General features: G+C 40.3%; 1 protein-coding gene across 2 annotated transcripts in view; it reads right to left on the bottom strand.

The window, feature by feature from the left end:
* Positions 1–14,833, bottom strand: part of LOC149244247 (uncharacterized) — an 86,123-nt gene extending 71,290 nt beyond the window's left edge. For both annotated transcript variants that reach the window (XM_089374773.1, XM_089374772.1), the window contains exon 1: positions 14,394–14,833. In XM_089374773.1, the coding sequence (XP_089230899.1) occupies positions 14,394–14,653 (260 nt within the window). In that variant the 5' untranslated portion in view covers positions 14,654–14,833. The remainder of the gene's footprint in view (positions 1–14,393) is intronic.
* Between the last annotated feature and the right edge of the window lie 649 nt (positions 14,834–15,482).

Raw genomic sequence — 15,482 nt, forward strand, 5'->3', positions numbered from 1 at the left:
TCAACTCTCTTGATCCCCTCAAGGTTAGGCTCCATAATTAGGGATGACTCATTTACCATCCACAAATCATGGGGAAGTTCTTTAAGGTTTTCCACAAGGTTTTCCTTAGAAATAAGCAACAATGTGGAAACTATAGAAATACAAACAAAAACTCTCGAATACCCACAATTAAATTGAAAATGGAGCCACGGTTAACTTGTAGAGTTTTCAACATAAATCTTGAAAATTAAACAATGGGTTTAAAGAAGTAGCAATAAGCACCATTAGCCAATTTGGAAAGGTAATTAACTGCAAAAACTTTCATAAATTCATATAAAATATCTCAAATCCCCACTTGCATTATCTATATTCCAAACTCTGAATCCACTCTCCAAATACATTTTTCTTTAAGATCTACTCCCCACTTTTAATGTCCAATCTTTGAGTCTTCACTTATAGATCAGATAGTTATTTTCTGCATCTTGCTTTATATAGGAGCCAATTTGGTTCCCACAATGTCTCAACACTATTGTACTAAGCAATCCCATTAACATATTTTTATGGACATTTGTTGGACATTAATAAAATTAGCTTATCTTATCTCAAATTTTAAGAATAAATATTTCGAATTTTAGGATAGGTTAAGTAATAGAAATAAGCACCACTGCCCAATTTTGAAAGATAAGCAGTTGTAAAAACTGTGACCAATTACACAGGAACACGCATACTTGCAATTGAACTAAAAAAGAGCCTAGGGTTTTTTTATTAAATGACTACACCAAACAAAAATTTTATAAAACTTTGATATTGGAATATGGGTTTAAGAAGTAACAATAGGCACCACTAATCGATTAAAAGGTTAACAATTACAAACTACAATGAACTCAAACAAACTCGAACAACTCCTAATTGTAGAAAGATGTTAATACTTGCAATTAAATTGAAAATGGACCTAAGGCTATATATTAACTAAGCTAAAAAAAGATTATATAACTTTGAAATTAAAATAGGGGTTTAAAGAATTAACAACCAGCACAAATGATCAATTCTAAAAGGTTGTGATCAATTCAAACAACTCACAATTACTTGCAATTGAAGTAAATGGGAGCCTAGTTTTAGTTAATCAACTAACCAAAAATATAGAAAAATTGAAAATTGGGTTTAAAGAAGTAAAGATAGGCACCAAAAGATAAGAAATTAAATAAAACTCCGATTGATTCAAATAAAATCTCAAGATCCAAGCTTTTAGCCACCTTTTTCAGATCAACTCAAAATTCAACTTTTGGCCACACTTCAAGAAATTTTTAGAGTTTCACTATCAACAAGTTGTTGACCGCAAATCTAGCCTCTAGCCATTCTAAGTTCTTTTGAAGAAATAATTACTCCATTGCTAAGAAAAATTGAAGAAATGTCAAGGAAAATAAATCAAACATTTCCATTGAAGAAAAATGGCTTTCTACTACAATTTTGGAAAAATATGTATCACAAAAAAAGAACTACCAAAAAGAAATTTTCACCAGGTGAAAATATGAAAACCTTAAGAAACTAACACTCCAATCAAAAATCTATAGAACACTAATGAAACATGATAATCACCAACATAAGCATATGGCTTGATAGTAGCAACCATCTATCATTCATTGATCACCACTGGCAAATGATTCCATCATCAAAACAATGCCATCAAATAAAATAGCTTTTAGAACTTGGAAGTGTTGTTGTCTAAGGTTGAAGGTCAAGAACATGACGTAATTGCTCAACACCATTTCAGCTCTGATGTAGAAATTCCTTGTAGATTCACCCTGTTAATTGTAATTTACTAAAACAATAGACTTGAATCTACTCTACTCATCAACAGAAACAATTAAACGATTGTGAAATCACGAAGCATATAAGAAAAAGAATTCAATCAACACATTACACAATGATTTCCTAGGGAAAGCCACAGGTAAAAACCCCTGCTATCTATATATTACTTTAGTCAGAAAATATGAGAAGATTACAATGCTTTGCTCAAGCCTGAGCAACTTCTCCAATATCTCTATCTGACTCATAGATTCCTAAACAAGCCTAGGTCAATACTTAACCAATTTTCTATTTGCCCAAGTCCCTATTTCCTTGCGTTGTTTCCTTGGGAATTAACCCCTATTAATTAGGGAAATTATTCAATTGGAATTGCAAAATCCTCATAGGCCTTCCTCTAACTGCATGCACCACTTGTACAATTTGGATGATTATACAACTGACTGTACACTGCCCTTGAACTCCAATCTCAGCTGGGTCTCTCATATCTGACATGCATGAGTTATTTACGAGTGAATCATCAATTAACTAGTTGAACACACGAAGCTCACCCTACTATCTAACCTCCTACTGGTTCCTCCATCAGTTGGAACTAGTTTAACTGACTTTAACTTGGTTAAATTGAATTAATTAATTACAACTCAGAAAAAACTCAACCAAGGCTCCTATAAAGTAAGAGACACTCTACATGACTCAAGTTAGACCTTCAACTCGAATTAACTGAGCCAACTAAGTCAAATAAACTTAGTTAACTCGTACAAGTTGTCTTGTGATGTGGGATTACAATTTTATTCCTAATTTAATTCAAGGACAAAATTATATTAGCATTTTCTTGTTGCATTTTCAACATTTGAAACATGCTAGGGTGCCACATATGAATAGTGCATCATTGTCGAGATACAAGTATCAAGGACTAAGGAAAGATATCATGAACTGCCATAAGGGGCTTATGATCAGAAGATTCTAAAGGAAGAAGAGTTAGAAATGCCGTCAATCCAAACAAAAATTCACATTTACATACTACAATTAAACAAAATTTGAGCCTAGGGCTTTTAGACAAATTATAGGGTTTCAAGGATAAAACCAATATTGTGTAGGGCCCAGGGGATTAGATGAACTAATTGTTGCAATTATTTTTAGGCATTGGGTCAATTCCATACTAGCAATCATCTAAATCAAATCCCCCTAGGTGAATCACACTAGCATATACCAATTGGTTTACTAAGCATGCCATCCATGAATGTGAGGAAGCATTAGCTAGGTTTCCTCGTGAGGTTTTCTACAAAAAACACCAATAATATGTTATTTTGCACCAAAGACAATGCTTGGTTCTATCAATGATAAGCACCATTAATCAATTCAAAAAGGTAAACTCAAGATCAAAGGCTCTAATGATGAACTTATATGGTCTTTGAACCCTATCAGAGAGGTGTATACTCCAAACCAATGCTACAAAGTGCTTAGGAAGGAAGAGAGGCTAGATGACATGTGGTGGTGGTATAAGATAGTTTAGAAGTTCAAACCCCATTTTAAACAAAAAAAAAATATGTTGACGGTTCTTAGGAGTAGGGTTCCAAGCTCGAATTACATGCAAAGAAAAAATTGGTGGAGACCTAGTAAATGTCTTCCTTGTAAGGTTTGTGAGGAATCCTTTCATCATATGCTCACTATTTGTGATTATGTTCGTTAAATTGGAAGGTGATTGAAATCATGACTAGTCTCAAGGATATGTAAGGGAAGAGACCATTTGTGGATGATTGTCTAAAGAGTTGGTGTGGACACTAGACACCCTTTAGTTGAATCTTGCTAAGCTTTTCCCCTTCTCATTTGCCTTGGGAATTTGGTTAGCCAAGAATTCTAGTCCATTTGATGATAAGTACCCCCCACTATTCACTATGCATCCTAAAACCTAAACATTTTTATATGTTTTAGGCTGGTAAAGGATGTTGAAAATCCCCAAGAGTCATCATGGCTACAGATATTGACAAATCTAGAGCTTGGGCTTATTTCGATGGAGCTTGCCAAGTTGATCCACTAATTAGTGGGTTTGAAGGATTTGTGTTTTTATATGTCTCTCACTTTTATAAGTTCCAAGCAAGTTTAGGCAAGGCCACAAACAATATGGTTGAGCTTATGGCTCTTAAGCTAGTCCTCGTGTGTCGAAAAATACAAATAATGTGAGATTTTTAACCATGTCCAATATGGAAATCTTTTTACTAAGGTAGAATTTTGAATCTAAAATTCGGTTTTAATGAGAACATATTGGTTGATGATTTATTTGGAATTCAAATGGCCCTAGGTTCTTGGCATATATGGGCACAGCGATAGCCCTGTCTCTCTAAATATTATCTTGGACTATGCTTTGGATTAAATCATTTGGTTTATTCTTTTGTTGAATTTTTCCTGTAGAGGTGTATCATTGTTTCTATGACAATATTACGGAATTTTGAAACTATATAGGACCAATAAATGGTTCATAATGGATATGAGTAGTTGTTAATCTCGTGATAGCATATTGTTTAAGCAATCATGAGATGAAATTTTTCCACTCTGCTTTTGAAAGACGGATTGATTGGTTGAGAGACTAAGAGATATTTTATATACTCTCACGTTGCTAAGGAGTGTATGAATGTTGTATGGCATCTTAAAAAATGCACTTATGTCTTTAGTAATAAAATTATGGTTTTTTTTTTTGAGGGGTTACACGACACACGTCGGTTGGACGGCTCCCGCTGCGGCTCTGGCGATTTGAAACTCCCGCGCGCGCCTGCCTTCGGCCCCCAGGCCCTGCCTGGCTGGGCTCTGCCCCTCGCCTTCTCCTGCGCTTCGCTCCTACCTCGGGCACCTGCCTTCGGGGCCCCTCCTCCCCTCCGCTCTGCTTTCCTTTTGTCCTAGCGGGCCTGCAATGGCAGGGCCCGCCCCTCCTCCCCCAGTCTCTGAGAACCAAGAAGAAATTTTCGCCTCTCTTTTCTCTGAACCTTCAGATGATAGACCTCGTCCCTCAGTAACAAAGTTTATTAAAAAACTGGATGAAATCCCGGAGGTCAATCTTCCTCCTGCCCTGCCAAGGAAATCTGCAATAGCTCTGGCAGAAAGAGGCCTCGTAGGCCAGTTCACCGGGCTCTGGCCCTCCCCAAGATCAGTCCAAAAATGGGTCGAGCGCAACTGGAGTGCAATGATCCAAGGAAAGATCGCCATCAGATTCTGCGGACGTGGATACTACACATTCCTCTTTGAATCGAAAGAAGATAAGAACCTCATCTTCCGCAATGGACCTTATTTCATGGACACAAGAGGTCTTTATCTGAATAGATGGACCCCGGACTTCGACCCGGAAATGGATATCCCAAATGCGGTCCCAGTCTGGGTCCGTCTCCCTCACCTGCCGCTACACTGCTGGGGGGATGAATCAGTCAAAGCAATAGGGAACGCAGTCGGAAAATACATCGACAGATCGGAACCAAGGGAGAACATGCACGCATGCGCAAGGATCTGCGTGGAAGTAGACCTAGGAAAAGGACTGCCAGAAGCTATAAAGATAAAGGTGGACCAATGGATGCACATACAGCAGCTGGACTACGAGCAGCTCCCCTTCAAATGCAAGGTATGTCACGAGTATGGCCATTTTGCAAATAGATGCACTAAGTTAAAAGTTAATGAAGTAGAGAACACCGAGGAAAATGCAGAGGGTTCATGGGAACATGTCAAAAGGAAAAAGCCTTCCCCCACACAGGGAAATACCCACAAACCCCCCCCGGAATCTAGTCTTCCCCCCCGCCCCCCCCACCAAACTCAGCTTTCCCCTCTTCCTCCAACCCTTTTGAATCTTTGTCAGCCGAAGAACCTTCTTCTCCCCCGTCCTCCCCTCGGGCAGCTTCTCCCCGTTCGTACCCCCCCCCCTTCCCCCCCTCCCACCATCGAAAGAATTCTCACCAGAAACAAAGCAAAAGAAGCCAATCAGTCCACCGACCCCCCAAGGAAAGTGGGCCGAAAGACAAACAAGGAACTCAGAGATGAAACAGCTGCAAAGGAAATGGCAACGGGAACACAGCAACCTATGGACTCATACTTAGGCAAGCTAAAAGGGAGCGGAGAAAAGGTAAAGGAGAAGTCTGGATCCCACCCAACAAATGGTAAATAATGATCCTGGTCTCTTGGAATAGCAGGGGGATGGGTTCTTCCTTAAAATGGAAAGCAATAAAGGATTTGTTAAATCAGGAACACCCAGATCTTCTCCTTATCCAGGAGACCAAAATCACTGAACAGGATTTTCAACATCAAATACAGCACTTCAAAAATTTCACAGGTCTTTCAATAGGCTCAGATGGCGCATCAGGAGGGATAGGAACAATTTGGAACAAGAATAATTGGGAAATTATCCACTCATACCTCTGCCCTTGGTGGATTAGAACAGATATGAAAAACAAAGGCACTCAGGAAGTTTTCCACATCTACAACATATACGCCCCAAATCACTACAGGGATAAAATCAGCTGCTGGAACACCTTAGATGCAGATCTCCTTTCTATCCAAAACAGTAGAATAATCATCGGGGGCGACATGAATGTCATAAGAAATGTGCAAGAAAAATTTGGGGGAAATTTTCATGCAGACACATCTCGGGATAAGCTAGAATCCATCATTCAGTCATACAATCTGCTCGACACTCCTTTGTCAAACGGCAAATATACATGGAACAATAGAAGATCAGGCTCTCATAATATTAAGGAGAGACTGGACATGTTTCTAATTCAGGAAGGAATAGCAGAGAACTATCAGTCCATTAAGAGTTACTTAATCCACGCCTCAGCATCGGACCATAAGCCAGTGATCCTCAACTTGGTCAAAGATCGCAATCTGGGGCCACTCCCATTCAAATACAATAAAATTTGGGACCTCCAAGAAGATTTTCGTGCCCTCATACAAAACCAATGGGAAAAGGAAGTAATCGGATCACCTCATTTTGTTTGGGAAACAAAATTAAAACACCTCCGGGTTGTCATTAAGCAATGGGCAAAGGAAGCGGCGATCGCAGAAAGGAAAAAAAAAACAGACTTGATCGCAAAGATGGAGAGGTGGCACAATGACAAAGAGGCCACTCATTATTCAGAAGAAGATTTAGAGCTGGAAAAAAATCTCTACAAAGAACTCTATCGACAAAATCGAGTAGAGGAGGAGGAACAAAGACTAAAATCTCGTTGCCTATGGCTGAAAGCCGGCGACAAGAACACCTCTTTCTTCCACAATAATATTAAACTCAGGAGAGCTGGCAATCAAATCGACAAAATCGAGGTCGATGGGAAAGAGGTGAAGGATCAAGAAGAAATCAAAGATGCTGCCTACAATCACTTCAAGGCCCTCCTTTCAGCAGCACCTCAGCAAACGGATAGCGCAGACTTCCTCAGTAAAATAGAGTGTAAATTGTCAGAGGAACATAACCAAGAGCTGGAACAAGACATCACTGAAGAGGAAATTCGTGTTGCAACATTCAGCATGCAGCAAGATAAGGCTCCGGGGCCTGATGGATACACGGTGGCCTTCTATAGACAGCACTGGGAAACAATCAAAAAAGATTTTGTCCGGATGATAAAGAATGTCTTCAGAAATCATAAGCTGGGAGAGAACACCAAATCTTCACATATTGCCCTGATCCCCAAGGAAGCAAACCCCCTCTCGTTTGACAGGTTTCGTCCCATTTCTTTATGCAATGTCTCTTACAAGATTATAACAAAAATCCTTGCAAACAGACTCAAAAAAGTCCTCCCTCTTTTAATATCTGAAAATCAAGGGGGTTTCGTTCCAAGCAGGCAAATAACAGATAATGTCATTCTCATTCAAGAAGCCATCCACAGCAGCAACAGCAGAGGGGAACGAGGAATGATAATCAAGCTGGATATGGCCAATGCCTTCGATCGTGTGGACCACGCCTTCCTAACAGCAGCTCTAAAGAAATTTGGGATCTCAAGCAACTTCATTAGCATAATCAATGGGTGCATCTCCAACCCCTGGACTGCACCTTTGATTAATGGCCGACCCAGCAAATATTTCAGAAGTTCTAGAGGGCTGAGACAAGGCTGCCCCCTTTCCCCATTCCTCTACATTATCATGGCTGAGACTCTGAGCACCCATCTTGATCACCTTCGCAGCAACAAAGAGATACCGGGAATCTGTATAGAAAGAGGGATAAAAGAGATAAATCATTCGCTTTTCGCGGATGACACTCTTTTAATTGGTGGAGCCTCCAGCTTAATGGCAAGGAGATTCAAAAGAGTCTTGGATGCTTTCCTCTCAGCTTCTGGGGGTAAACTGAACAATAGAAAATGCAGGATATACACTTGGAATGTCCCTCCCCAAATCCAACAAAGAATATCTCTGATTTTGGACATTCCGGCACAAAGGAATTGGAGCTCTTTCCCTTACTTAGGACTGCCTTTGGCTAAGGATTCCGTTAAGTCTGAAGTCTGGACAAAACATATTGAAAAGATGAAAGGCCTCCTTCAGGGCTGGGGAATTTCTTGGCTCAACTTAGCCGGTAGAACAATTCTCATTAAGGTTGTTCTCTCAGCACTTCCAATCTACCAGTACGCAGTCATCATGGCTCCGGTCAGCATTCATAAACATATGGAACTCATCATGAGAAGTTTCCTCTGGCAGGGAGGAAAGCAGGAGACCAAGAAATTCAGTCTAGTAAAGTGGGATCAGGTAACCCTCCCTTATGAAAAAGGGGGTCTCTCCATTAAACTCCCAAATCTCTCAAATCAAGCACTGGGGCTCAAACTGATTTGGAAAATCCTCTCAAACAAAGGATCATGGTGGGTCGAGGCTATAAAACGAAAATATCTCAGAGGTTCGAATTCTAACATCCTCACTGAAGCAATTGTAGATAGGCCTTGCACACCAATGTGGAGACTGATCAAAAAAGTCCTGCCTCACTTTAAAGAAAATGTATCCAAACTCCCAGGAAATGGAAAGGACACCAAGATTTGGTTGGACCGCATCATGGGTTCAAAACCGAGAAACCTTCTACAAGGCCTTCGACCCCTGCAGGACTGGATGGAAGCTCGAAAGATAACATCCCTGTTCGACATCTCTGTATGGAACCACAACAGATGGCTAGACTGGAAGGATATCCAAACACCCCCCCTCCTCAAGGAACAATGGATCAACCTCAAGCTTTCCCTTTCTGGCTCTGCTCCAACAAATATGGGGACTGAAGATAGATATATCTGGGACCCCTGTGGGGGGAATTTCACAGTGAAAGAAGGATATAAAACTCTGCAAAACTTATCTCCTACAGCAAAGTGGAATCTGCACGCAGTGGCTTGGAAGTCAGAGTGTCTTCCCAAAGTGAAATATTTCAATTGGACACTCCTCAAGGGGAAAATCCTTACAGCTGAGAACTTAAGGAAAAAAGGAATTCAGGGTCCTTCAATTTGCTGCTTCTGTCGAGCAGAGGAGGAGTCCATCCAACACATCTTCCTAATCTGCCCCTTAGCACATCGTTGCTGGAAACAGTTGATAAGTCCCATGGAATCTCGAGAAAGCTTTGATCAGATTCACAACCTTCAGAAAAACTGGAGGAACAGCTACCCCTATACCAGGAAAGGTAAGCACAACCTCACCCGAGTATGGAAATGCATCCCTGCCACCCTTTGCTGGCACCTATGGTTAGCAAGAAACAACTATGTCTTTAACAACAAAGAGCCAAACATGGCTAGTATTCTGGCAAAGACAATAGCCAGCATCTCTGAATCCATCAGTGCCAATTACATAGCTCCTCCAGACCAAACGAGCTGGCTCCAAGAAGAGAGAGACTGGTATAGCAAATTCAGTCTCAATCACAATCAAAATCAGCCTTCTCAGGCATCAATTAACAAAGCAAGGCCAAATTGGAAACTAAGAGGTTCCAAGGAAGAGGTACAACAGTGGATTTCAAATCAGAAGCGCCCAGTTCTTCTCTTCGACGGTGCTTCGAAGAACAACCCCGGAAAAGCCGGTGCAGGGGGGATCATCAAAAATCAAAACGGGAAAAGCATTCTCAGTTATGAATGGGGCCTGGGGAACGCTTCCAACAATGCTGCTGAAGCATACAGCCTTTTTCTAGGGACCTCTCTACTGGTCAAATTGGGAATCAGGAATGCTCTAATCTTGGGGGACTCGGCTATTATTATTGCCGCTATGGTTTCAGGCAGAGATTTTATAAAGGAAGGCCTCAACAACATTAAGATTAGGATCCACGACAACCTCAGACATCTGGGAGACCCAACCTTCCTTCACATTCTAAGAGAAAACAACGCAGATGCCGATCACCTAGCAACTAAGGCTGTCAGCAGACAGCAAGGACAAGTGCGTGAGAATGACAAGATTTATGACAAGGCAATCCCTTAGCAGATTCAGCCGTCATTCAGACAATCGGTCCAGCGCCCTCAGAACTCGTCCTTTCCTCAGTCAATCTGGAAGCCAATCTCACCTCGATCTCAACCATGCACTCTCCTCCATGCTTTCCTCATCCCACATCTCAGTCATCAGCGCAAAGCATCTCTTTTTCACGCGTGCCTCTATCCATTCGAATGCTGGTAAACGTCCCCTCCTTCCCCTCACCGACTGCAGCAAGGATATGGTCCAGGATATGCATTCAGACTTCCCCATTAAAAATATCCAGATCTCTCATCATGACAGGCCTCCCTCTCCTCTTTATATCCATCTTCCCTCCCCAGACCTTCTCAGCATTCCTCTGTGCAATCTGAATCAGTTGTGGCTCGAAGTAGGTATTGATAGGAATAGAATCGCCCTCAGCAGTAGAAGCCAACTGAGCGCTTGTCTCACCAAGAGTTTGCTGCTTCATCTCCGGGACCAGTCTTCCAACAGCAAGCGAGGCCGACAGCAAAGTATCCGGGCAGAGATAGCTCCTCCTTCAGCTATCAGCCTTACAACAGCAAGCGAGGCCGACAGCAAAGCTTCCGCTTCTCTCTTCTTATCTCTGTTATCTAACTCCATCTTGTCTAGAAGCCAACTGAGCGCTTGCCTCACCAAGAGTTTGTTGCTTCATCTCCGGGATCAGTCTTCCAACAGCAAGCGAGGCCGACAGCAAAGCATCCGGGCAGAGATAGCTCCTTCTTCAGCTATCAGGTATAAACCGCATCACTCTTCTTATCTCTGTTATCTAACTCCATCTTGTTTAGAAATGGCAGAGCCATCTGAGAACAGAAAGCAGAAAGAAGCCCAGAAGGACCAAGATAAGAAGGAGAACCCGCTGGACCGCGTTCTGGGAAATGACACCTGCACCCTCTGCAAAGAACACTGCTTTATGATTGCCCGATTTGTTAAACACCACAAGGAGCTCGAAGATGACTTTCATGCAGACAGCAGGTCCAAGAGGAAGAAACTCGAGAAACAGAAGGCAGAAATAGAGAAACTCAAGGAAAGATGCCAACACCTGGAGGAGGCCATTACTTACATAAAGTCCATCGCGCAAAGCATGCAAGCAGAAGCATCCACCAAAGCCAGCAAAAAGGAGCCCCAGGTGGAAGACTCGGTAAACCAGTTCTAGTAAACAGTCATATGTCAAGCAAATTTTGTCTTCTGGCCGGCCTCTTTGTTCGGCAATACAGTCGTTACCTATTTCAATGTACTTTCATTAAGTTTAACTCTCAAAAGTCAAGGACTGCGAGCCTATTTTGGACTTCTTCTCTCTCCCTCTTTACATCTTATGTAACAACTCCTGCATTCAGCAGTTTTTTATAATACAAGAGTAGACGATCATGTTAAAAAAAAAAAATTATGGTTTTTTTCCCAAAAGAATTTAATTCAGAAGTCCCCAAATGGGGTGTTCAATGGGAGACAAATGGGGGAGCATACTACCATTGACCCACCATGCATTTATAGGACGAGAAATGGCAATACACCCTACGCGAGTATTAATGATTCTTCACTCTTAGCACGATTATTCATGAGTTGGAGAAGTGGTTCGCTAATTTGTGTTAATGCACCAGCCTGAGTAGAGTTCGAGCAAATCTATGACTTGTGCTCCCAAGGTTCATGGCCATCGGATAGCCCTATCCTGGCTGTACACTTCATGATGTTATATCACTACATGCGAAGAATTTCAATCATCTAATTTCGTGGGTTTAACTTGCACACAAGGCACAGTCCTCTTTTCATCAATGGCACACAGATGGTGACATTAAGACAATTCATAGTGCCCAGTCTTCAATTGTTGTCTTCTCCAAAAGGTGATATTTTTAGTTTATTATTTATGTTTGGTTTCCTATAGCTTTTTTCTCCCTCGACTCCCAACTTCTTCGTTGTGGCTCTACGAGTTTTCAACTTTTTCTCCACCTCTACTTTGTTGATTGAGGGCCCTATCAAACTCTCATTCTCCCTTCAATTCCATCGGTTGCTTTTGTCAAACGCTTAGTTATTTCTCGTTTATCCTTGCAGCTATTTCCTTTCTTGAGCTGCCCAATCTTTTCGCTCCCTCCTACTCTTCTCCCATTTGCAAAGCCAAGTTGTTTCGAGCTCTTCCCCCCTCCTTTTGTCCCCATGCTCTCGTCTGGCTTTAATATGCCACCAACTTTTCCCTTTCTATTCATCATGCCTTATCAACATGTTTGGTTTAAGCAAGGCATTGCATACCACAGGTCTGAAGAGAGCTAATACACCCAAATGAGGATTACCAGCTCTACTCACCACTATAGGGAGCACACACCTCAAGCAATATAGGAGGAAATAGAACATGTTGAACATGAGATAGCAAGGGAGCCTCATTGTCTCACTGACATAAAGATCTTGGTTAACATTCGCAACTGGGTACCTAACACGAGTCATACCTATGGCAAGTATAGCTAGTACATGTACATCGTTGATATATACTGACATCTCAAACTCTTGTTGGGTAGAGTCTTATTGGACAAGAATGAAGCCAAAGAGGAGATTTTATTGATGCTAGACAACATGCAACTCACCTTGCAATCCCTAGACAAAAGAGTCATTCGTGCACAACTAAGCATACCCACTAATTATGGCTGGCTCACCTAGGCATCCCCACTGATTCTGGTTGCTCACCTGAGTGCAACAATGAACTCATTGCAGTCGAAGCTACATACTTTGATAAGTCCAAAAGATACTCTTTGTTAAGTTTACTATTTTGAATTTCATGTTTTCGTTTCTAGCATTGCAATCAAACTATGGCCTTCCAGGCCTTGACTTACAAGTTCCTTTTTTTATCAAAAATGATGGACATAAGTACCTTGTTTATATGGATGGTTTTCAAACTACAATTATGTATCTGCTCTGGTTTCCCTAGTGGGAAACCAAGTTGAACAATTTCTTGTTTTGTTAGCTTTTTTACAAAGTATTTACCTTACCAAAAATAAATAGAAGATTTTGATTGGAAAAGAAAAAATCAAAAAGGTAAAAATTAACAAATTACAATCAATTCAAACAAAAGCTCATAATTTCTTGCAATTGAACTACAAATGGACCTAGAGTTTTTTAATAATCAGTATCAGACCAACAAAAAATATCTAAACTTGTAAATTTGAAAATGGGTTTGAAGAAGTAACAGCGGGCATCACCATACAATTTGAAAAGGTAAAAAAAACTGACATATATTCAAATAAAAGATTTCAAACACCAGCATATAAACTGAAAATGGAACTAGGGTTTTTAAATATTCCAGAGTTTTAAGCATAGATCTTGCAAATTCAAGGATGGGTTTGAAGAAGAAGATATAAGCACCACCGGCCAATTTGGAGAGGTAAACAATTGCTTAAACTTCATTGATTCAAACAAAAAATCACAAATACACGCAATTAAACTGAAAATTGGTAGGGTTTTTAGATGTTCAAGGATTTTAACCGTGGATCTTGCAAAGAATGGGTTTAACGTATCGATAAGCATTACTGGACATTCTGAAAGATAAGCAAATGCGGAAACTGCAATCAATTTAAACAGAAACTCACAAATACTTGCAATTGAACTAAAACTATCCAGAAATTTTTATGAGACTTTAAAATTGGAAAATGGGTTCAAAGAAGTCACGATAGCCACCACAGATCAATTCTAACAGGTAAATAATTGCGCAAACTGCAATCAGTTCAAATAACAACCACCGTTTACTTGTACTTGGAAGTAAAAATGGGCCTCGGATTTTTTTTATTGATCCACTAGTCAGAATTTTATGTACAACTTGGAAATTGAAATATGGTTTACAGAAGTAACGACAGGAACGAATGATCATCCTGAAAAGGTAGGCAACTGCACAAACTGTGATCAATTCAAACAACAACTCCCAATTACTTGCAACTGAAGTACACATGGACCTGGGGTCTTTTAGTCAGTCCACTTGCGGGAAATTTTTATGAAGCTTGCAAATCGAAAGAAGAGTTGAAAGGCTTAACGATGGGCATTACCGACCAATTTGAAAAAGTTAAAAATTTTGCAAGAACTGACATCAATTCACAAACAAACAAACAAACAAAAATCTTATCTACCTGCAATTGAACTGAAATTGGTCCCAAGGTTTCACCAAAAAATTCTCATCTACCCGTAATTGAACTGAAATTGGGCCTAGGGTTTTAAATAAATTTTAGGGTTTTGAGATTAAATACCAATAACGTGCTGTCTTGCATCGAGAACATCGCTTGGTTCCGGGCTCCTGACATACGGCACAGGCATTCGTCGAGGAATCCATGTGGAGAGGTTTTTTTATCACGGCTGGGCCTTGTTCCTCTGCTTCGAATCCAAGAGGGTAAAGGTACTTTGAGGCCGTGAACTTGAAGAGGTTCGCAATGCCAATGCAGACCAGCAAAGCTGTTATGAAGTACGGTAACAGTGTGGATACATCCACATATCCGCCCGCGTCATGCATCTACTTCGAATTTATAAAAGTGGAAGGAGGTGTATATTTTGTGTGTATACTTCCGGGACGAGCGACTACTTTTCTTCGCCTCCTCCCTTCTGTGCGAGCAAAGAACCCGACGGGTTTGGATTTTCTCGCGTGCGACATCAAAAGGAAGAGATACCCAATTCGTCGCATATATCTCGTTTCATGTTTTATTTTGCGCGTTTTTAAAGACAAAATTACTAGAAGCTTCTTCGCAAAGTTTTGAGTGAGGGTGAAGGTAACAAATTTGGTTCTTTCAAAGTGTTGTCATCGAATAACCTTTTAATGTTTTTGACCATAATATATAACAATAATGGATATGCTGGATTCAAAGATCCTAAGGGTGAAGGACAAATTTGGTTTTTTCAAAGTGCAGTTGTGGGATGGCTTTTTAATTATTCTCTAATAGCTAAGTGACAAGATTGATGTTTTTGAACATGAAATCTATTAATAGTTGGTATGTTGAAATTTTCAAGGATAAGATTTAAGGAATAGTTGATTTGTTGTATTCTTATGAATAAGATTTAAATGATTTTTCTTTTGTCTTTGAATATGAAATGAAAGTAATAGTTAATATGTCGGAATTTAAGTATAAAAATTCAAGTGGTAGTTAGTTTTGCTATCAAATCCAAACAATAGTTGGTTTACTTATTGTATGTTTCAAATTAAGATTCTAAGTAATGTTGGTCTCCATTCATAAAATTTGAAAGGATTAATAAAGGGTTCATTGTGTCTTCATGAATGGGATTATGATTTGAATGGAAAATGGCATTGATTCATGGTATTCATCCACTCATGGTATTCATCCACCCAT

This window comes from Pinus tabuliformis, chromosome 8 (assembly GCF_031772625.1).
Source record: "Pinus tabuliformis cultivar Carrire ecotype Pingquan chromosome 8, CPIR1, whole genome shotgun sequence".
NCBI classification, from domain to species: domain Eukaryota; kingdom Viridiplantae; phylum Streptophyta; class Pinopsida; order Pinales; family Pinaceae; genus Pinus; species Pinus tabuliformis.